Source organism: Sminthopsis crassicaudata, chromosome 2 (assembly GCF_048593235.1).
Source record: "Sminthopsis crassicaudata isolate SCR6 chromosome 2, ASM4859323v1, whole genome shotgun sequence".
NCBI lineage: Eukaryota > Metazoa > Chordata > Mammalia > Dasyuromorphia > Dasyuridae > Sminthopsis > Sminthopsis crassicaudata.
The window spans coordinates 388,865,542-388,890,045 of NC_133618.1; the positions used below are offsets into that span (position 1 = coordinate 388,865,542).

A 24,504-nucleotide genomic window follows, 5' to 3' on the forward strand; every position below is an offset into this window, starting at 1 on the left:
ATTAATTTCTGTCTTTTATGAGGATGTCATTGCCTTTAGAATCCAGCTATTTTTTATTTGATCATTATGCTTTAGAATTTAAATTGATTTTTAGCATTTAAGTATCAGAGATGCATAGAATAGAAATAATTTTTTATTCAAAAGAATGAAATTTAATTATGGAATATTTTATTAAAATATAAACTTCAACATAATTTTAAATTGTTGCCCCCTTTTTAGTAAGACAGTTGAGGTTAAGTGACTTGCCCAGGGTTGGTGTGACCTAATAAATATTAAGTGTTAATTATCTGATGTCACTTTGAACTCAGAGTCTTCCTGACTTCAGAACTGGTGCTCTATCTACTGAACCATCTAGGGTGCCCCCAAATTTTGGTCTTTTATCTAATTTCTAAATTTATTAATTCTGTTTGATGCCCTTTGGTTCCATAGTCTTCCGGGGTTTATCTGATGGGAACAATATTTACAAATTCAAATATTATGGAATATAGTTCAAAGAAATAACAAAAGAGAACTGTCTTCAATAATGACATAAGATGAACTTCATTTTATTTCTTTGAACTATGTTCCGCTATATACTTTTCTTTGACTAATGAACCAATATATAACATTTCTGTTTGTGCCTTCAGCTTGTGATTTGTAGAAGCCAAGTACTAAATATAATCACTAGAATATAATTTCAGTTTCTTTTTAAAATGCTCAAGTATTGTTGTTTTAAGAAAAAACAGGATATTTTAAAAATTGTGTGCTCTTTTTTTTTTTTTTTTTTTTTTTTTTTTTTTTTTTTTTTAGCAAATCAAGCAGCGGTTTCTTAACTTTTGTAGGATAGTTTTCATAAAAGAGCTTATTTAGATTCCTTAAGAACTCTACTTAAATAACCATACTGAAGTTGTAGTATCTCATTGTTTCTTTTAAATCCTATAAAACCTGTTGGTAATCGGTGTACTTTTAGGTTTATAACTTGAAAGATAATATAGATTATTTACTTTGTTAATATCATCAAATTTTTATTAGCTGCCTATTCATTATATGCAAGGTAATGTGAATTTACTCTTATTAGTTTGATGTCTTTTACTCATATTAAGGATTGATTATAAATATATTATATTTATTATAAATATTATATTATTATAAATTATTGTAATAGTATATAATTATTATGAATATTAATGCAAAATTTGAATGAGCAAACCTATAACAAATGGAACAAAGAATCAAAGTAATTTATTTCCTAAATAGTTCATTTAGGAAACATTTTAAAATTCCATTTTCTTTTCTGCTTCAAATTCCTTATGTCTTCATACTTCATACTTCTTCCACCCATTGAGAAAGCCAGAAATACAATATCCATTATAAATATGAAATCATTGAAAACATATTTCTGCATTTGTCATGTTCATGCGAAAAAAGAAAAAATATGCTTCAAACTGCATTCTGAGTTATTGGGAGATTCCTCCTGTTATTGGGGGATAGATAGGATTTTTTATCATGTGTTCTTTGGAATTGTGGTGGATTGTTATATTAATCAGTGTTATGTCTTTGACAGTTGATTAGTAACACAGAAATTAGTAATATTACAATGTTGCTGTATAAATTGTACTTCTGGCTCTGCTCATTTCACTTTGCATTAGTACATATAAGTCTTCATTAGTTCATGTAAGTCTTATCAAGTTTCTGAAATGCCCTTTCATCATTTTTATAACAGTAGTATTATATTATATGCATATATTATGTTATTAATTTCCAGTTGACGGGCATGCTGTCAGTTTCTAATTCTTTGCTAACAATAAGAGATTTGTTATAAATATCTTTATACATGAGTTCTTTTCTTTTTTAAAAAATTGTATGTCTATATGTATGATTGTATATACACACATGTATATATGTACACACACATGTATACATATATCTTTAGGAATATAGAGCTAAGAATGGTATTGCTAGATATTCATAGTTTGTAGATTCGGGGGCATAATTCCAAATTGTTCTCAAGAATGTTGGACTAACAACCTGCCATCTGGGGGGGGAGGGATTAGAACAAAAGGTTTGGCAATTGTCAATGTTGTAAAATTACTCATGCATATATCTGGTAAATAAAAACTACTAAAATAAAAAAGAGAGAGAGAAAAAGCAAAAATGTTGGACTAATTCATAGTTCTTCCAACAGTGTATTAGTGTACTTCTTTTCCCACATCCCCTCCAGCATTTGTCATTTTCCTTTTCTGTCATATTCTAGTCTGAAAGGTACAAAATAGTATCTCAGAATTGTTTTCCTTTGCATTTCTCTAATTATTAGTGGTTTAGAACATTTTTTCATATGATGATAGCTTAAATTTCTTCCTCTTAAAAGTAGCTGTTTAAAAAAAAAAAAAGTACCTGTTCATATCCATTAATCATTTAGCATTTAGAGAATGATTCTTTTTCTTATAAATTTGACTCAGTTCTGTATATATTTGAGAAATGAAACTTTCAGAGATACAAGAATTTCCCGTCCTCCAATTTTCTGCTTTTCTTCTCATTTTTGCCACCTTTGTTTTGTTTGTACATATAATTTTTTAATTTTATGTAATCAGAATTATATTAGGAGAAAATATTCACTAGCCAATGAACCAATATTCAAACAAATGTCATTTGCAACTTAATTTGTTAGACATTTAGAATCTTCCTGCATCAAATACTATGAAACGTTTGGAAATGCTATATCTTACACAATTTGCAGCCTGAATTTTAAAAGTATAATAGACTGTGATTACATTGTTGACAAAATATCATCTTTGTTTACCTGAGTTTTGATTTTTCCCCCAATATTTTTCCCCAAGTCACATGTAAAGACAACTTTTTTTTAACATTCATTTTTTAAAAAATTATAGTTTTTTATTTAAAAGATATATGCATGAGTAATTTTTCAATATTGACAATTGCAAAATCTTTTTGCTCTAATTTTTCTCCTTCTTTCCCCAGATGGCAGGTTGACAAATACATAACGTTCATTTTTTTAAAACTTTTGAATTCCAAATCTCTTCCTTCATCACCTCACCTCTCTTTGAGAGAAGAGTTTGACATGAGTTTTTCATGTTCAGTCATATAATACATATTATCACATTAATCATATTGTAAAAGCAGAGAGACCCAAAGTAGGGAGAGGGGGAGACTCATGCAAAAATATAGAAAGTAAAAAATAATATGCTTCAATCTGTATTCAGATCCCATTCTTTCTTTGGAGGTGGAGAGCATTTTTCATCAAGAGCCTTTGGAATTATCTTGGATCATTATATTGTTGAGAATAACTAAGTCATTCACAGTTGATTATGGTACAATATTACTGTTGTTCTCCTTGATCAAAACTTCTCAAATGTAACCATATTGTTTCTCTAAGAACTTGAGGAAAGAAATATATAGTTGAAAGGTAACCATTGTTTGCTACTGATAAATGAGTATCTTGGGATATGTCACTTTATCTTTTAAGTTTTACAATTTTTGTTCAGTCACTCAATAATGTCCAACTCTTCATGACTCCATGGACCATACTGTCCCTGTGGTTTTCTTCACTCCATATAACTGGAGTGGTTTTGCCATTTTCTTCTACAGTGGATTAGGCAGAAGTTAAGTGGCTTGCCTAGTAAAATGCCTAAGACCAAATTTGAACTTAGGTCTTCCTGATTCCAGGCCTAGTGCTCTATCCATTGAGCCACTTAATTGCTCCAAGTCTTGCTGTACCATTTTATATATATCATATTTTATTTTATTTATATATATATATATATAATATACATTTATATTTTATATATGCCACAATTAATTACTACATACTTGTAATCTCAGCCTCCTATGTTTGGGTTTCCCCTGTGGGATTAAGTATTAATTCATTGTCACCCCATTGTAAATTCTGACAGCCCTCTTTTACATTTGACTTCTTTGTTTGATTTTCTGTTTTATTGATTAATCATGCTCACACACTTATCCTGTAGAAAATGAAAACCAAGTCATTACATTAAAGGTAGGTTTAGCAATGATGCTTTTTTATAGTTGAGAAAAAATACTATTATTAAAAAAAAAAAATTGGTTGCCATGTGTCAAGGATCAGGATAGAAAAAATAAACAACTCTCCAGATTTTTCTTGAGTTACATCTCCAAAATATGGCTTCATTATTTTTTTTCAAAATTAATTTTAGGACATTTGATATACTTGGGTTAAAATATAAGAACATTTGAAAATAGAAAACTTTAAATAAATAAATAAATAAAAAAGAACTAAAGTCTGTTCCAAAGCCAAATATAAATGATTCCTAAATTGATTATAAATTACATAACGTGCTGTAGTAGCTAGATGAAGTCAAAACTTTTTTTTGATAAATAAAATGATAGACAATTAAATATATTTAAAGAATGCCAGTATAGCCCATAAGTCCAGTTTAAAATGTTTCAAGGTTCACATCTTGCATTTACTTTCCAATCTTTGCTTGCTAACTACCAGCTCGGGTAGAAGTCCTTTATTGCCATAGAGTTCTTTTAATTTAAAATCAGTTAAATAAGCCAAAACAAAAAGCTCTTAACTTTCCTGAAAAACAAAAGATGTTAAGTACCTATATAAAGTACAAAATAAGAGATGAAGTAGATGTTTGATCACTTCAATTTTTTTTTTTTTATCTAGCTCAATTTATTTCAAAGCTAAGAAACACTGCTATTCATCTTTATTGAAATATTCCATTATCTGAAAGTTTTGATTTCAGAGGTAGAAAGTTTAGTTTAAGTTCAGAAGAACAACATTTGTCTTAGTGAATTCTAAATAAACTAAAGAGTAGGAAGACATGGGGAGTGATCAGCTTTTCATGAAATCACCTAGATTCTAGATGTCATTGTCTGTCTATGTGTGGAAGAAGAGCTTGACAAAGACATTTGTACTTCTTTTAGGGTGACATTCCTCATCATTAATTACAATATAGTTAGAACAAGCTCATTTTCAATGAAATTTAATGTTGGACACCAAGATTGGGGGGGTATTTTTTCATTCCTGACAGGTATTGGCAAAATTGTCATTTCTTTCTGTTGCTATACTTCTTTCCCTTTTAGCTACTCAAATACTTCTTTAAAAAAGCCGCAGTGGACTTAATATTCTTTGTCTTCTCCATCTCTTTATAATCTGCTTATTTTTCTCTTGGGATTGATTGGTAAAAACTATGTAGGCTTTTGGAAAATTCAAACCTTTTTAATTGCCTCATAAGGTTAAGCTTCCAGTTCATAGGAAATAGTTTAATAATTTGAGAAATAAGTATTTATTATAAGGTAGCTTGGAGTTAGATGAAATTTTTTGATTAGTTGGAATATGAGTATTATTCCTCTATAGATGTTTCTTGATGTACAAAGGTTTGATTTCTGATAAAATGTTATATCTTGTCATCTGCTTTTTACTACTTTTATTCCTGCTATTTTCTAAGATGAGTTGGTAGTAGGGATAAGAGAGAATCAGGTACTGCCAGGTGTCTTTTTAAAATATGTATTGCTTAAAAATCTGACTATACTTGATACATTTATTTTTACTTATGAATTTTGAAATAATATTGTATATCTGGTAGAAACTTTTGAATAGTTGATATCAATATGTATTTCTTTTTATTATAACAGGAGCATGAATCTGAAGGTGGAAGAACTCCTTTAATGAAAGCTGCCAGAGCTGGTCATTTGTGTACAGTACAGTTTCTTATTAGCAAAGGTAAAACATTAAGTGATTGTTTCTATAATTCTTCATGATAGTTGTGAATTCTTCTCTTTATTGTCCTTAATCAAGATAGTTTTTAAAACCCAGAAATTTATTCTATATATAGTCTTTTTTTTTTTTTTAAGTAGGTATGGCTAAATTCATTTTGCATGTAAATTTTATGCCAGTTATAAGAAATTGCATCTGCAAGTTTCAGTAGCACTTATACAAAAGCTTCATTGTCCTATCACAAAAAATTTTGAGATAGGCAAAATTATCTCTGTGGATCTTCAGAAACATCTTGCAAGAGCCAAAGCAACACTGTCAACAGCTCCTGCTATAGCCAGGCACAATAGTAAAGTTGCTTGTAGTCTTCTTCTATAACAGCTTGTAAGTCTTTACTACTTAATGGTGGAAATAATTTAATAAGTATAGTAAATCAGTATCCTATATAAATGTACCTAAGCGATTGGTGTTCTAGTAAGAATAATACTGCCATAATAAATAATGCTTCCTATCATATAATAGGGTCTGAAATTAGCATGCTTACATTTACAAACATAAGATTATTGTTTTTAATTCTGCAATTATTTAAAGAAATACTAAAAATTGTATTTGTTTTTGTGAACATTTTAATCTAGGATATATTATCTTGCTAGAAAGCTGTAATGAGAATCTTGTGGAATAAAAGGAAAGTAAGACATAGGAACACATATATTTGTTTTTAGGTAGTTTATAGATGAGACACAGCTATTTTTTTCTAGGCCCCCCCCCCCCAAAAAAAAAGCAATATTTAAAGAGCCTACAAAGATATTATTTACTAAATGATTCCAACACATTTTTACTTTTTACTTTACTTTCCTTTATTTTCTTTTTAATTATACAGACTATTCAACAATTTAGTTTAAACTAATATAAAAGTAATTTTTTAGTATTTGGAGGTAAAAAAAAATTTTATAGTCGCCAGAGTAGTTAAATTATTTATCATGAAGGATTACATATCTCTTTATTTTTTTTCCTGTTCTTGCTCCTATAATTGCTATTGCTTGTTTCCTGTAACTTGCTGCTAAGGTTTCATTAAATCTTTGTTATTTTAATAGCAACTAAAAAATATTTTCTAAACATTTGGTGAACTCTCAACAAAAATGCAACTTTAATACACAGGATTGATCTCTACTGATTCAGTTTAACAAATCATCAGTCTTTTTTATGTTTTCAATTTTCAGAATGTTTCTTTAAGCAGTCGTGATTTATTGTTTCATTACAAAATGTGATTTTCCTTGAATCATATTTGCTTCTTGTTTTTTTTATATCTTTTTTTTTTTTTTTTTTTTTTTTTTTTTAATTTATGTAGGTGCTAATGTGAATAGAGCTACAGCTAATAATGACCACACAGTTGTATCACTGGCATGTGCAGGAGGCCATCTAGCAGTTGTTGAACTACTCCTGGCCCATGGGGCTGACCCTACTCATCGACTCAAGGTATTTTATTTTACATTTATATGGATTCAAGTCTTCTCCATGCTAGGAACTCAGATACTTAATAAATTTTTTTCAGAAAAATAAATTAATCCTAATCTAATGCTTGATTGAGAAGTCCTATTTCTAAAGTCTATTATTTTGAGATGATGGATCTATGGCAGATAACTTTATTAATTCTTGATCTTCAGATTTTGGCATATGAACACGCAAAAAATTAATTTTAATGATAATTCTTTTCTTAGGATGGCTCAACAATGCTTATTGAAGCTGCAAAAGGTGGTCATACCAATGTTGTTTCTTATTTGCTTGATTATCCAAACAACATTCTCTCTGTTCCTGCCACAGACATGTCTCAGCTTACCCCACCTTCTCAGGATCAATCTCAGGTAAATTATAAAAGGAAGTGTAATTGAGAATATAAATATTTAATAATACTCATTTATTTTATTTTGAGCATAACTACTATATTTTTGCTTCTTGTGTTGAAATACGCATGACTTATAAAGCTTTTGATTCATCGTCTTGGTCTGTGGTCAATAGAAAGGATATTGCTCTCTTTCTAAGCACTTAAAATATTTGAAGCATTAATATCTTTTTGTTTGTTTCTCAACCTCTTTTTTTCCCCCAAGACAAAATTCTTTGGGGGGAAATATAAATGTTGGAGAAAATCTTTTTTCTGAGTGCTACTTCAGCAATCAAATATATTCTTAATTTGGGGAGTTTGTCATATTGAAGTCAGTTTTCCTGATTTGTATCAGCAATTTGACCACATCTAAATTCCAAGGTGTCTGGAAAAAAGCTTTTTCATTAACAACTCGGAAATGTGTCCTGTCTTAAATACATCTTCTTCAAAAATATTAGTTATCTAGTTTGGTTATCCATTAAGCATAATTATCTCAGTTATACTAGAAATACCATTAAAATAGTTTTCAGTATATATTAAGGGCTATTAAAAAAAAAAAGAAGATAACATATGGAAATTAATGAATCATTGACTATTTTATACAAAGATTTTTTTAATATGAAATATCAAAAATGACAAAATTTTTAATTATCTGGGTAGAAATTGATCCAAGGGTAAGTTAAGCAATGAATTTAGGACATGTTCCTAACTGAAAATTGAATCAGCTAAGTTTCACAGGGGTATGAGGGTATTGGGGAAAAGGTATCAAAAGGTTTTTATTTCATAGGGAATTAGGATGCTTTGTAGAATCTGAAACCTATAATAGAGGATTAAGGATTATACTTATGAACTATTTTACAGCCCTTTTCTTAGTTTTGGTTTCATTAAAGCACTTGTAGAATAAATCAAGATAATACCCTTTAAGAAACCATTCCTCTTTTGAAGTTCATATTTTAAAGAAATAAAAATTTAATAGTGTGGAATGTTATGGATGTAAGTGAACTGAACTTAAAATGAAGAAGACACCTGATATGAATTGTGAACATATATAATTTTATAGTGCTATATTATCCAAACTGAGATGAGTTTTTTCTGAGTTGACTTTTTAGGTTCCACGTGTACCAGTGCATGCACTTGCCATGGTTGTACCTCCCCAAGAACCTGACAGAGCTCCTCAAGATAGCTCCCCAACAGTCTTGGGAGTACAGAAAGGTTAGTATTTGAAATTTTTCTCAGAAATAAAATTTTATATCAGGAACGACTTTAAGAAACTCAAATCATGCTTTAATTTTATTTGGTGTATTCAGCATTAAGAGTCAGCTTGATATGGTGAATAAAGAATCTAAGAGTCTGGAAGACCTGGATTCTAGTTCTTTCTTTATTTTTTATTATCTGTGTGACCCTGGGCAAATTATTTAATCTTTTAATGCCCCATTGAACTGTCTAATACCCTTCATTTTTTTCTTGGTATAAGGAGTTTCCTTCTCCTTAGCTTTCTACATTAATGAAGTAACACCCTTGGACACAAATGTGAAAAAGAAAAGGTAGAAATTAAAGTAGTAGAGAGTAGGGGGAAAAAAACTAATGTCAAGAAAAGTAGCTTTATTTAATATATATAACTTCCAAGCTTATTTGGATGTTTAGTACAAGAGAATTAAACTATTCTCAGTTGATTATGCTAAAATTTGTTAAGTATTTTTTCCACATTTAATTTTTGGTTAATCAATTATGTAGTATAATGAAAGAAATACGCACTTTTGATCTTGTACATTCTTAATATTATGAATTGAATTCATTTTGACAAATAAGAAGTTTGAGATTTACTTTCTTTTGCAAGATTGAAATAATGAAGCAGCTTCCCATTAATATGTAAACCTAGAAGTTTGACTATGAAAAAATAGATGGATATATCCAATTAAATTACAAGAGATGGGATTCTATACACTACTTAAAGGACACATTCCTTTGGGCTCAGACTTTTACTTATTTTCTGCAGTGCTTTGCTTTATATGTATAAATTTAAACTTTTCAATATTCATCTGTAAATGTGTTGAATGTACTTTGTTATAAGAGAACCTTTCTCTGTAGAGGAGAACCTTTGAAAGGTAGCAGTAATGTAAAACAGAAAGGAAAAGAGCATCAGGAAAAATATTTTTTAAATGTCAGGAAGCTTTTCTGAAATAGAAAAAGTTGGTTATAGTATAGGATATTCTAAACTAGAAAAAGTTTGTAATTCTGCTTCAGAATATTTCAGATATAGTTTAAAATGTGAAATCATTTAAGTTTTATGAGCAGATCTTAACATTAATGATGCCCTAAATTCTCAAGCAGAAAAATAGATATTGGGAGACTTCTAGTAACAAAGAAAGTTATTTTCATGTGGATGTTAGCAACTAGAATTAAGAACTTAACAAAAATTCAACATAGGTCCTCTGTTTGTATTTGAGAGGATACTATTTTTAAAAATCAGTCTTTCCATTAATTTAAGCCTTTCCACTTGAAAACTGCAGTAATAATAATTTTCAGGAAATAATGTTTTAATCCTACTGATAAATATATTTTAGAAATACAGATTAAATATATTCAAGAGACCCCATTCATTGCTAGATGACTCTTTAGAATATTTAAATTGAAATTCCTCTATTTTTTAACTATTTAACACGTATAAGGGAAAGAATAGTACATTTGGAGTTAAAGTATCATTAAGTTCAAATATTGGCTTTATAATATGTTTGCCCTTGAACATGATATACTTTATATGTCAAGGCTTCAGTTTCCTCATAAAGGAAAAGGATTTTGAACTAAATAATTTTTAGTTCTCTCTAGTCTAAATCTGTGTGAAAAAATAGGGTAATTCTATGGATATTCATCAGCTAGGACAACCATTGCTATATATGTGTATAGGGGAAAGAAATGTCAGAGTGAAATATAAATAAGTGAAAAGTAGTCTTAAGTACGTTCAGAAATAAATACAAAAGAACCTTAGGACATTTTAAAAGTAAAATATTGGCTCTACTGTCGAAAATATAATTTTTCAAAAACTCATGACAAACACATAATTTTTGCTAGGTCGTTGAATCACTTCTTTTGAATAGGAAAGGACTACTGCTTACTTAATTGAATGAAAGTAAAATAGTCTTCCTTATAAATCATTAAGCCAGAAAAAGTCAATTGTCTTAGTCCTTATATCCAAGAGTAGACTTAAGCATAATTATAAATACTTGAGCAAACAAAAATTCTTTTGGTATTACTTTGCAGTGAACCTGCTACATTCATTCTTGTAAATGAATCTTAAGAAAATATACTACCAAAAGAAATCATACGATAGAAAATATATGGTGATAATAACGTGCATTTTCAGAAAAGCTAGTCCTATTATATAGATTTAATGATTAGAAATTTACAATATTTTTCTCACTTAGTAAAATCCTTTATCTCAGTTTTCGGTATTTTTAATATCTTCTATTTTTATTACCTGTTTCTAGAATGTCTGAAAGGAAGTTAACTTCATATAATGAAATAGCTGTTTTGTCCATTCTCCCCTCCCCCCCAATTTTATTCAGTTTGATAAATTCCTTGTGCTTATCTCATCTTTCAGGATCCTCTTTCTGCCCTTCTCTTTCAGGAATCATGCTTTCAAATAATACTTTTCATACTTCTTTATCTAGCAATCTGATGAGCTTTATCCATGCAGTTTAAATCCATGCAGTTAATTCCCTTTCTCACTGTTCTTTCACAGATAGTTCATATTCATTCTACTTTTCCCCCCTTTCTAGTTTAATCTTTTTTTATTCCTTTTCTACCTAAATTTTTAGGCCCTAATAATTCAGCATTGTCACAGCCAGATAGCTGTTCATGTTTAAATAGTAGTGTTGAGTCTATCTTAAAATGATGGTGTTGTTTTTACTGTTAGTTTTATGACCCAACTCACACTAAGAGGATTACCATACTCTCCCTTAAAGATTCAGTAAGATTGTGAGAAAGTTATTGCTGAATTCTCTATAGCACTTTCGCCTTCCAAATCCTAATAGTCATTCTTTGGCATTAAGTTTTATGTATGAATGAAATTCACTTCTTTCTTTCTCTTTTCCTGTTAATAGCAAAGTGTGAAAAGACATGCTAAAGGAACAAACTTAACTCTTATCCATTGCAAGTATTCTGCTTTCAGAACTAATTGCTTATCAAAGCATAAGAATAGTATTTGGCTTTCTCATTTTAAAATGTGTTTTGTGTGTTTATTTTAAAAATGCAATTCTTTGTGTGTGTGCACGCGTGTGCATGTGCGTGCGTGTGTGTGTGTGTGTGTGTGTGTGTGTGTGTGTGTGTGTGTGTGTAAAGAGGGGGAAAGATATAAAGTTTAGGGCTAAGAGACTGGCATTTATTAGGTGATAGAATTGGACCAAGTGGAATCATTGCCATAAACATAAAATATTAAAGATTTAAGACATGCTTACCTTGTATAACTGAGTATGGAGAGTAAATCATCAACTAGGACAACCATTGCTATTGAGTAAAGCATGTGTATACTGGGAACAGAAACATCAAAGTGAAATACAAATAAGTGAAAAGTAGTCTTAAGTATGTTCAGAAATGAATACATGAGAACCTTAGGACATTTTAAAAGTAAAATAATGATTCTACTGTTGAAAATGCAGCTTTTAAAAACCTGATTACAAACAAATAACCTGATTTTTGCTGGGCCATTGAATCATTTCTTTTGAATAAGAAAGGACCACTGCTGAATTGAATGAAAGTAAAATAATCTTCCTAGAATGTTCTTTGTAAATTACTAAACCAGAGAAAATAAATTGTCTTAGTCTTAATGTGCAAGGGTAGATTCAAGCATAATATTAATACTTAAGCAAAATAGTTTCTTTTAGCAATACTTTAAAATTTTGAAATCGGTAAAGAGATGAGATTATGAACCTATTTATTTCTGACCTTTATTCTTAGGAAGTTAAGTATCCATTTATAATTCAAAGCTAATCTAAACTGTCACCTAAGATTTACAGCTCTTAAATTAGCAATAAATATTTATGAATATGACTTTGGATAATAAAAAAGCAAACTTAAAGTTTTTATTATTTGAAATAAAATTTAATGCTAAACCTATATTCTAAAAAGGTTTTCTCTTTCAAACATATTTCTGAAAAACCAAATTCTAGTATTCTTAATCTGCCTGAATTTCTTAATTTGTTCTTGACAAAAGTATATCTCAAACCCATGGACGTTTTCTCCAGTTTTACTAATAGGGACAATAGAGTAAGAGTCTAATGATAGACTTTAAATTTGTCTCCCGAATTAGTCTAAATAAATATGTAGAGGGTCATCGCCAAAAGATGGTCACCAGGTAGTAATTTTTATTTGTCCACAGCAACTCAAGAAGGAATAACTTATTAAAGTTATAAGTAGTATTAAAGTATATAAGTAGTATTAAAGTATATAAGTAGGAATGCCCTCACCATTGACATCATGGATACTTTGAAGTATGAAAATAAAAAAATATATGAAAGAAGGAAGTAGGAGGAAGATAGACATACAGATATAGAAAATATACCAGGAAAAAACAGCATAAAAGGAGAGAAGCATTGGGGAAAATTACTAACATTGAGTCTACCTTATTAAACTGCATTTTCAAGTGGTATTACTTTCATGGTATTACAAACTCATACAGGAAGAGTATATTTATTTGCAATTAACAAAATATATGCCGAAAATGAGGCCCTCTTTGTTTGCTGATACATAACTACCAAAATCTATTTTATGATTTCATTGCCAAGAAGACGCCTATGTCCCTTAATTTAGTCTCTTTCCCTGGAAAATAGATGTTTATACTGCAACATATAGTTGATGCTTCTATCTATAGACATCACATTATGTCTTACTAATGGATAACTGCATTTTATGTCTAGGGCAGAAAAGATTTGAATTGGCAGTAATTTCTGGTCAAAGCTGTGGTATTTGGTTTCGGCATCTATTCCTTTACAGTGGGTTGAGCTAGCACTTCTCACTGACTTCCAAAAAAAAATGTCTAATTTCAAAATCTTTTTTGGGAAGAAAGTTATTCTTTGGATGGCAAGGATAATCATACTATCAATAATTATTATGACAATATTGCTAATATCTGCTGCAATTTTTCCTTGTTACCTACCATTTTCATGGTAATTTTGGGAAGATACGTTAAATCTGCAATGTTGCTACACTCATTGAAATAATAGTACCAATCCAGATTTGAAAGGAGCTACTTTGATTTCATCACTTATTCCTTAAGTTAAATTTATTCCTTGCTTTTTCTTGTTTGGTGTACATAGTTCTAATCACATACATAGGTCAATTTTAATTATGCTTTATTCTAAGTTTTTTCAATGAATTTAAATTAGCAAGATTAACAGTGCCATTTTGACCTGTCATTAACTCCCAGAGTTCTAGAACTTAAAATGGAAAATCACCTTATCAGAACTACCAGTCTTTCCACTATCCCTAATTTGTAAATTGGAATTATATTATAATAACAAAGAATTATTTTGGAGATTCCTGGAGGAATACTCGCTTTGAAGAATTTCCAGATTCAGTAACTGATGTAAATGCCTTATGCAAACTAAATTTGTTTTAAATTTGCTCCTTTTCAACTGTATTTGTCACTTCCCTAATCAAAATAGTACTAGGGGGACAGCTAGGTGCCACAGTGGATAGAGCACCAGCCCTGAAGTCAGGAGGACCTGAGTTCAAATCTGGCCTCACACACTTAATACTTCCTAGCTGTGTGACCCTGGGCAAGTCACTTAACCCCAATTGCCTCAGGAGGAAAAAAATATATTATGAACAAATATATTAAATCATATATATGTTTCTGTGGAATCTTAGAGTAGTAATTGTTTTATAGATTGTTGTTCAAGAAATTTTCCTTTATTGCTGTGTTCATCTGATAATCCAAAATTGAATGCAGAATAATGTTTTTCTGAAAGTTATTTTTGATTTAAAATTAAGCTTGTTAAAAACTTGCTTTGATGTGTTAGAAAAGTAGGACTGGGACTGTCACAAAAGAAGAACTAGATTGCCAGGAACAAAGTGTTAAATACTTTCTTACACATGATCAGCAGGTGAACTGGGCATGGTACTGGAATTTCTTTATTAAGAAAATGGTTGAATTTTCACTTCTTTTCTTCAGAAAGCTCATAACCCTATTATTGTTCAAGGTGTGTTAATGCCTCCTACAGAGCCTTATATTTTTGTTTGGACCTAATAACTATTGTGTGGTTTGAATATATATTGCTTCCAAATTGTTATTTTTTTTTTTTAAGTAACTATATTACTTAAGTAACTATGCATACTAATCCCAATCCAAATGAACTATCAACTATTTTTGGCCAATCTTTTCTAAAACAAGATTGTTTTAATTCACTTCCAAAATATATTTTTTTTATTTGAATTATAAATCTAAAGTTTATTTTTTTCTATTTTGTATTTAAATGGTAGGATTTTTAATTTTTTAGCGGCTAAATAGAAAAAGAAGAAAGGAGGGGGAAAGTTTTGAGGAACTGACCTAATTAAAAAAAAAAAACAACTAATACCTAAATTATCAAATTTAATTTGTTTTAATAGCCATTTAAAAACCAAGTGGTTATAGGAATGTTATCTGGTTTTGTCATAGCCAGAATACCAGTAATTCTCTTTCAAAATGAGTTTGTCTTCTATCCAAAATAATAAATAAGATTTTATTCTTTTGGAATTGTTTTCTTTTGATTGTCCTTTATATACTGAGTTAAATGGTTGTGGTTTTTGTAATATCTAAAATTAAGAAAGCAGCAGTAAGAAAATCTTAAATATTAGAAAAATCAGCAAAGATAAAACATGAAAAATTATAATCCCGATATGCTTTATCTTTTAACAAGAAAAAAAATGGGCAGTTGTCCAAAGTTTTGCTCACAGAGAAATATTTCTTTTATTATCTCTTCTTATTAGGAAATAGTTAATGGTGTTTTAAAAGATTTAGCAGTTTTGCTAAGCCCATTAGACAAATTTCTAAGATTGGACTGATAATTATTTGAATTTGATGCTCTTTGAATCCATTCTAATAAATATAGTCTAAGATTTCCTTAATTCAAAATAACTTTTGCTTAAGACATTAAGAATTAAAATAAAGATCTCAAAATTGGTCACATGACAATTTACAATGTATTGCACATGAGCATAGATGTCTTTTTAATGCTAACGACTTTTTTGACATACATTCTACAGCATTAATAATAAGAGATTTTGTGGGGCGGTCTGGGAAGGGGTGGCTAATTTTTTTTTAGCATGGCACTTTTTCAAACATTTTTCATGTGCTTAGGTACATCCAAGCAGAAGTCAAGTTCCCTGCAGGTAGCAGATCAGGATCTACTGCCATCTTTTCACCCCTATCAACCTTTGGAATGCATAGTAGAGGAAACTGAAGGCAAGCTGAATGAACTGGGACAAAGGATTAGTGCTATTGAAAAAGCACAGCTGAAATCATTGGAGTTAATTCAAGGTGAACCTCTGAACAAAGATAAGATAGAAGAACTTAAAAAGAACCGAGAAGAGCAAGTCCAGAAGAAAAAGAAAATACTGAAGGAACTGCAGAAAGTAGAAAGACAGTTGCAAATGAAAACACAACAGCAGTTTACCAAAGAATACTTGGAGACCAAAGGTCAGACAGACACATCACTAACTCAGCAACAGTGTCCTCATCGAGGTGTCTTTCCAGAAGGGGAAGGAGATGATAGTATCCCAGAGGATAATTTTTCAGTGTTACCTCAAGTTGATGCAGTCTTAGCTAAGGAGGAAGAGGATGATAATGAGCAACAATCTCCACCACCTGCAGAACAAATTGATTTTGTCCCTGTCCATCCTTTACCATCTTCACAATGTAACTTTTCTGGTGACTTAGGTTATAATGGGACAGATTCTCTTGAACTTCAGAAAGCTTTAGGTAATCAGCAGAATGTAGAACAACAACAGATTGCTGGACATGGGCAGGGACTGTTAGTTCAAGAACCAGATGGACTAATGGTTGCAACTCCAGCACAGACGCTTACCGACACTCTTGATGACCTGATAGCAGGTGGGTTAAGAAATATATATATCTATATTTATATATATGTAAAAATATAAAAAAAAATTTTGCTTTAATTTATGTGCTCTGCTTTTTTACACACACCCTCCAGAAATACAAATCTTGATGTTTTTCAATTTGGAAATATGTTCTGTATGATTATTCATTTACTTGTGTGTTTTTGGAAGGGAATGTTATTTAAGCTTAATAGCACTAAAACACAGGAGTTTCTCCCCCCCCCCCCATTCTTTTGTCACTTTGCAAAAATGAAGAAATAAACATTGCTAAGTTCCTTTATTGGAGAACTGGTATATCAACAACTTTAATAACTTTCTCACCTATTTGTATGATTATCTTCACATGGAATGAGCCATGTTATTAATTTTTTTTTTAAAGGACTCTTTCTTGTGGAAATTATCATATGTTTATCTATCATTTTACTATATTATTTAATTTTTTATGCTTGGAATCCATAATATATAAGACAATTTTTAGTTACATCACTTTTAATTTTATTGACATAAGTTGACACATTTACAAAGCTAAAGTACTGAAGAGTTATCATAGAGTGATGGGTTGAGGACTTAAAGTCTACACCTGCTTTAACTAGCTAGATGAAAATACCCTAAAACTTATATGAAAAAAGGCTGGCAATCTACAGTTATGTTTTTTTGTTTAATCATTATCTGGAAAAGTTTTAACTGTAAGCAAATTAGACAAATTTACTTTGCTTTTCATTGTCTTCCTAATAGAAAGGGAAACAGGACAATTAATTTCTTCCCTTCATAAAAATACATAAAAGACCATCTGAAAGAACCTTTGTCTGAAATAGTTAATATGGCTTTTGGTAGGTAAAGAGAAAATTCAGAAATTAAGAACCAGATCAAATCATCAAATGCTAGATCTTGATAATTGGATCCAATACTTTCTCTTTTCTGTTATTTATTGCCTTCTTCTCATATCTCCCATTCCTCAATTCTGTTTTTCCTTTCTATTTCCTTCTTTGTGAGATCAATCCTGTTTAATTGAATAGCATTACCAAAATGTGATTCTTTAAATTACAAGTTTTCCACTTTGAACATTAATTACTGACAAGCAGTTATGTTTAGGATTGTCTGCACTGTTTTCTTATGATATCTTAAGTTTTATGTATCATCCTGCAAATGAGGATTATCTTTATTTTTTAAAGGTAATTTGAAAAACACTTAAAGTTTTCCAATCATTGTAGTTTATGGATTGTGATCCCTCAGCCTTTAATTGTTGTATGGGTTCAAACCACCTCTAAATCTGTTGTAAATTTCAGTGGTAAATATGAATAAATCTCACTGTTTGTTTTGAACTGTCATTTGGACAAAAACAAATCTTGGACTGTGAATGAAACATGGTAAAAAATAAAACCCTGGTGATTTGCATAATACTTCTAAAAACTGTGGATTCCACAGTTAGCATTACTGTAAAGAACTATGATTTCCTAGATATAGGTACTCCCTTCATTTCACAAAGATCATAATAGCTCTATAAGCCTTCATAGATAGTTTTCCTGATTTATTATATTTGGAAAATCAATCACTGTAAGTAACCATTTATTTTTTTTTTTTTAAATTATAGTTTTTATTTACCAGATATATGCATGGGTAATTTTACAGCATTGACAATTGCCAAACATTTTGTTCCAATTTTTTCCCCTCCCCCCGCCCTTGGAAGGTTGACCAATACATGTTAAATATGTTAAAGTATAAATTAAATACAATGTATGTATACATGTCCAAACAGTTGTGTAAGTAACCATCTTACAATTAACCTCTGATCTTAACTAGGCTGGTCGTTGGGTGACTATATTATCTGGACACTTCTGAAAGAAAGCAGGGTCTTAAAGGGGTGGAGGAGTGGATGAAGAGACAAAAGAGGGATTAAGAGGAAAAGAATGGATTTTCTTAGGTTAGATTTATTGGAAAAGTACTGGATTCAAAGTCAGAAGAATTAGGTTAGAATTTGGGTTCTTCCTTTTTTTTTTTTTTTTTAAATAAACTATTTGTGTGAGCTTGAATAAATAAATTGAACCCTCTAGACTCCCTTTTCCTCTTCTAAAAAGTAAGGTTAGGCAAGATTTTCTTTCTAGAGTTTTATGATTTTTAAATTACTTTAGTGCTTAGCTCACATTTTAAATACCCCACATCACTAGTTAGTCAATTGTTTGCATTGTGGAAAAATTTCTAAAAGGGCATGTCAAGTCATCTAATTGATGTTAGCATTTTGGAGTGTTTTAAATTCCAAGTGAACAAAATTTTTTCTTGGTATAATGAATTGCAGAATTAATAATCAGTTTAAATGTAGATTTACAAATATTTTAATTTTTATACGTAGGCAATTATTTCAGCCATTTTATTAAAAGATAATGGATGTAGTCATAATTTGAGATCTGAGTTAGCTATTTGTATCATCTTTACAATATAAAGTATTATTAACACTAGTTTTGTAACATCTGCAAGTAATTTTTTAAAAATCAAATTATTGTAGTATATAACAAAATCATTAAATTTTTCTTCCTTAAGGAACAGGAATGTGAAGGCAGCATGGCATAGTAGCTAGAAAATTATCCTCTGAATCAGGCAGTACTTAAGTTCTAATCCTGGCTCTGTGACTCTGTGCAAGGCACTTAGTCTTAGTGCCAAGGCAATTCTTAAGATAAAATTGTAGAACAGTTATGCCTCTGCATTAGTGGAAGACGTTTCTTCCCTTCGTTCCCTACATCAATGAAATCACAAGTCCTGTCCCAAACCTAACTTCAGTACTTAAAGTTGAAAACATTACTTTACCAATAGTTTAACTTGTTCTGAAACTGTTTTGTAATTTTGGTGGGAAAAAATTGAAGTCAACAATAAAGATAATGTTAGGAATCCTCTCACTTTGGTATCTCAAGTTTTTCAAGCCAAAAATTTTTTGATTTGCAAAACTAAAGCTACTTAAAGGCACTCATTAACTTAAAAACATTTAATTCCCAATTATAAATTATCCCTCATTGTCAACAGTATAACAAATACCACTTTCTTAAGTCATCTTTCTATTTGTACTGTGCTGCAATTCATTGATTAGTTTCACTCAAAGAAGCATTTAGATGTAAATTTTAAATGTTAGTTATTACAAAATAGTAATAACTGGCCATTAATATAGTGCTTTAAATACATTCTCATTTGATCGACTAATATGAAAAATTAAAGGTAAATCACCCATTTAAAAAAATGATAATGTATTTCATTTTATTCTATTCTACATCAATCCTTTTTATTTAATGCTGTTAACAGGACAATTAAATTTAACATTTCAACTTAAGTAATTTAGTGTTATAGCTTCCCATTATTTATACCTGAATTAGATGTGTGACATATGCAAGTAGTAGTACATAGCGTAAAAGTTTTTTAATGGAAAGGATAAATGCAATTAATTAATGAATTTATTTGAGAAAATTAAGGTAAAGAGAAAGTGTTAGGTGATTTTAAAAAAAACTAATATTTGGCATTATTAGAAAAGGATTGACTAATTACAAGCGAAAAGATGTATTTTAAAGTAAATGGGATATACACTATATCATAAAGTAGCATAAATTTTATAATTTAAAAGCATTTTTGACACCTTTTAAAAATATTTCTTATGTGAGTTTTTTAAATGTATATTACATTAGTTTTATACCGCATACCAAATAAACTAATAACCAAATAACTAATGCTATTTACCTTGTTTTGTGTAAAGTTGATATTACAGAAATGCAACCTGAGAAAAATCAGGAATAGGTTTTACTTAATGTTTGTTGTTTAAAAAAAAAATGTTTTTAAATTAGCCCCCTTTAAGCACACATTACCATAATTTATTATGCCAAACGCCATTTCAGAACACATCTTTAATACAAAGCAAGGTTTAATGGGCTTACATTTCAAGGAATCTGTTTTGTGACTCTTTGAAAATTGTCAGGTATAGATGAATTTGTATTTACTTTGTAAATATACTAGTAGATTTCAATAAATAATGTTTTGCCATGGTTCTATTTTATGAGGAGACTTTTTTTTCCCCAATCTAGTCTCCTGCAAATTTCCTTAATTCCATAAAGGATAGAATCAGTGATATCAATCTTACCACTTTTCTTTCTCACATACACTTTTAAATGTTGGCAAATCCTTTGTTATTCTTGAATTAGAGATTTGTTATTAGTTACTGATTACTTTTAGCTGGGGAGGAGAAAAAAGCTTAGGAATTATTACTTTTCTGATAACATTTTCTTGAAATCTTTCCTGTTATTCTATGTGTACTTTAATGCTTTTTAAACTTTTTTTGGTAGGTCTTTGATATTTTCAGTAGAGTTGTTTTAGATATTTCATTTTACTAAAGAAAAATATTTAACTAGCGTTGTGTAAATTGCAGAATGCTATTAAAATACTAGTCACTTAAATCATCAGCTATTAAATGCTCATATGTGTTAATTACTTTAAAAAGAACAGAAAAGGAAAAGCTCTGGAACAGATTCTGATTGGGTAGACTATTGATCTCAAGATATTAATGTAAGTTTTAAGACTTTTATTCAGCATGAATAAACAAAATTCCCTAATTATTTTTTTTAAATTTAGCCAAAAATAATTTTGTTTTTAACTATTAATAAAATATATTCTAAAACCATTCAATGTTTTCTAGTGTTCCAGGGCATTTTAATATATGATCATTATCAAATTTGGCAGTAGTTATCAGGAAGATAAGCAGATATTATCCTCACTAAGGCACTAAGAAATTGTGCGAGAAAAGACACCTTCTTTCAGGAACACAAATGTGTGCCTATTTTCTATATAGGCACCTCCAAAGAATAATTAGCATGGAACCTTTTAAATGGTGACAGACTTTAATATATTTTACTCTCTGATTAACTGGTTAGCAGGTGATTGGGGGGGTGGGGAAACTATTGTTCAAAGAAATTATTAGATACTATATTGATTTGGTTTTTATGTAATATTATTAAGGTTAACCCCAGATAAGAGTTCCTATATCTATTTTATTAGTTTGATTTTAAGACATAGAGTTCTTTTAAAGTAATTTTAAAATGTCTTAAATAATTTTTAAATGATATTTTCCTAATTATGTAAAAATAATTCCAGTTTTTTATTTTTCTTCTAAATGACACTTTTAAAAAAGAATGAATCGTAATGGTAATTTACCTGCTAATAATTGTAATTAAATAAAATAATGTTTTTAACTCCTCATCACAGTTGAGAACATTAAGTACTTACCATTGCATTTATGCATCTTATATAAGCTGTTTATCTATAAAACTTACTATTATGAAATGTTTATTTTAAAAATTTGTGGTATACTACATAGTATGACATACTGCTAATCCCTTTTTTAGAAGAAGAATTCAACAATATGAATTTTATTTTTCAGCTGTGAGTAGCAGAGTGCCCACTGGGTCCAACAGTTCTTCTCACACTACAGAATCCCCTACACCTGAACCCTGTTCACAGACTCCAAGCAATGTGGCATCCCAGCCAATGCTCCCTATGTATCCTTCAGTTGATATTGATGCACATGTAAGTAGATTATTTTATTTAGATTTATCTTTTATACTGAGATTTTAATTTGGAAATTAGAAATGTAATTATATAGAACTTTGCTACAAATGTCTCATATCTCCATTTGAAAAATATTTCATTTAAGAAGTACTTAATCTTTTTACTTCTAAATTTCCTAGACGGAGAGTAATCATGACACTGCATTAACACTTGCCTGTGCAGGTGGTCATGAAGAACTTGTATCTGTATTAATTGCACGAGATGCAAAAATTGAGCACAGAGACAAAAAAGGTAAGAAATAAAGTTTTGGCAATTAGTATCTATCAGCTCTTAGCAAAGAAAATAGCTAGATTTTCAACTGAGTAATAATTTAATAGATTTTATCTCACTTTTGAAATTTAACAAAAATATTTTACCCATGAACATTTAAGATCTTCTGTGGTTCCAATAAGCAGCTTTTAAAAACCATAATGTGCCTCATTTGCTAAATGTGAAACAAGTAGTAATTTTCCTATTTCAAATCTAATCCAAATATAGTACTCAGGAAGGTATCAGTTCTGAGGGCATGAGTCTTATCATTCTTAATAACTTAGAATGGTTTGCCTTTTTTTTTTTTTTTTTTTGGATGTATGATGAATACTTGTCACTAGTTAATTTAATTGTTTAATGCCTCTGCTTTCAGTAATTTTCACTGAATTGAGTGCAGTAAAATAGATGGAAAATGATTAGAAAATAATTACTCTTTTTCCTTTAGGTTTTACCCCGCTGATACTAGCAGCTACTGCAGGACATGTTGGAGTAGTAGAAATTCTTTTAGATAAAGGTGGAGATATAGAAGCACAGTCTGAACGCACTAAGGACACCCCACTCTCACTCGCATGTTCTGGTGGACGTCAAGAGGTAACTTTTAATATTTTAAAAATAATTTTGACTTTCTTTACAATAGTGCATATTTCTTTCATTTTAATAGCATGTAATGGAAACTCTTACACATAACTGTTCATATGCTATGTTAAAGAATGAGATAAATAAGAAATTTTTATGCTTGTAGAAAATTAAGTATGAAATAATTTTAAAGTAGTTAACCATATGAAAAACTAACAGGGTGACATTTTACTGATGTAGCAGTTTAGTGCTTCAAGACTAAATCTTTTAGAAAACAATTTGAATGTGTTTTCGAATCTCTAGAGATTTAAACTTTTTATCATACTTTCTTTTAACCTACTGTATCACAGATTTTGATATAAAATTTCTAGATTTTTTTTCCCTGATTGATGATTTCCTGATTACTATAAATTCATCTTCTCTTTGTACCTTATTTAACAGGTAGTTGACTTGCTGCTGGCTCGAGGGGCAAATAAAGAACATAGGAATGTGTCAGATTACACACCATTGAGTCTGGCTGCATCTGGGGGATATGTCAATATCATTAAAATTCTGCTAAATGCTGGGGCAGAAATCAACTCCCGGTAAGAATTGTTCATTCACATTAATCCTGTATATTAATTGTCCTGTTAAAATTTAAGCCATTTCTCCTAAATGTTTGGACACAGTTTTAGATTGTCAACCAAAACTCCTGTAACAAAAATGCTTAAAGTAAACATCTTGTTTCTGTTTTTGTTATTTTTAGTGATCCATAATTTCATTAATCTCTTTTTTAAAAGAAGGGGGTGTAAGTTAACTATTATCTAGGAGAATCATCATTTGAAATTTTGCTAATAACTTTGAAGTTAGAAAATAAAAAAAAAGTTCTTGTTGGGTTTTTTTCCCCCCAATAAAAGTTTCCTCTTGTGTCTTTTGTGCTTTCTGCTTGCTGAGATGCTTTTTTTCTTCTCAGGACTGGAAGTAAACTAGGCATTTCTCCCCTCATGTTGGCTGCCATGAATGGACATGTTCCTGCAGTGAAGCTGTTGCTTGATATGGGTTCTGACATTAATGCTCAAATAGAGACCAACCGGAACACAGCGCTTACCCTGGCCTGTTTCCAGGGACGGGCAGAGGTAGTCAGTTTGCTTTTGGACCGAAAAGCAAATGTTGAGCATAGAGCAAAGGTAAAATTCCATGCTTTTACAACATTTTATATTGCCTCTCCAAGAGAAGAATAACTTTAAATTCCAGTTTAATAAAAATTCTTTTAATTGTTCATACTGGTTATAATTTCTTTTTGTTACCTTTAATATCTATAAGAATTTGGGCAAAGACATGCTTGAATGAAGAGTAGCTTGAGAATTCCCCCTAACCCCAATTATTTTATATTAAATAAAATTTCTGAATTGGAAGGAAGCTCAAAGACCATTTGCTT

General features: G+C 30.0%; 1 protein-coding gene across 7 annotated transcripts in view; it reads left to right on the forward strand.

Moving 5' to 3' along the window:
- The window catches only part of ANKHD1 (ankyrin repeat and KH domain containing 1), a 129,757-nt gene that overhangs the window by 73,181 nt on the left and 32,072 nt on the right, over window positions 1–24,504 (forward strand). For all 7 annotated transcript variants that reach the window (XM_074291557.1, XM_074291558.1, XM_074291561.1 and 4 more), the window contains 10 exons: window positions 5,620–5,707; window positions 7,047–7,174; window positions 7,417–7,560; window positions 8,687–8,789; window positions 15,910–16,662; window positions 22,075–22,220; window positions 22,382–22,493; window positions 22,957–23,102; window positions 23,529–23,671; window positions 24,040–24,253. In XM_074291557.1, the coding sequence (XP_074147658.1) occupies window positions 5,620–5,707; window positions 7,047–7,174; window positions 7,417–7,560; window positions 8,687–8,789; window positions 15,910–16,662; window positions 22,075–22,220; window positions 22,382–22,493; window positions 22,957–23,102; window positions 23,529–23,671; window positions 24,040–24,253 (1,977 nt within the window). The remainder of the gene's footprint in view (window positions 1–5,619; window positions 5,708–7,046; window positions 7,175–7,416; window positions 7,561–8,686; window positions 8,790–15,909; window positions 16,663–22,074; window positions 22,221–22,381; window positions 22,494–22,956; window positions 23,103–23,528; window positions 23,672–24,039; window positions 24,254–24,504) is intronic.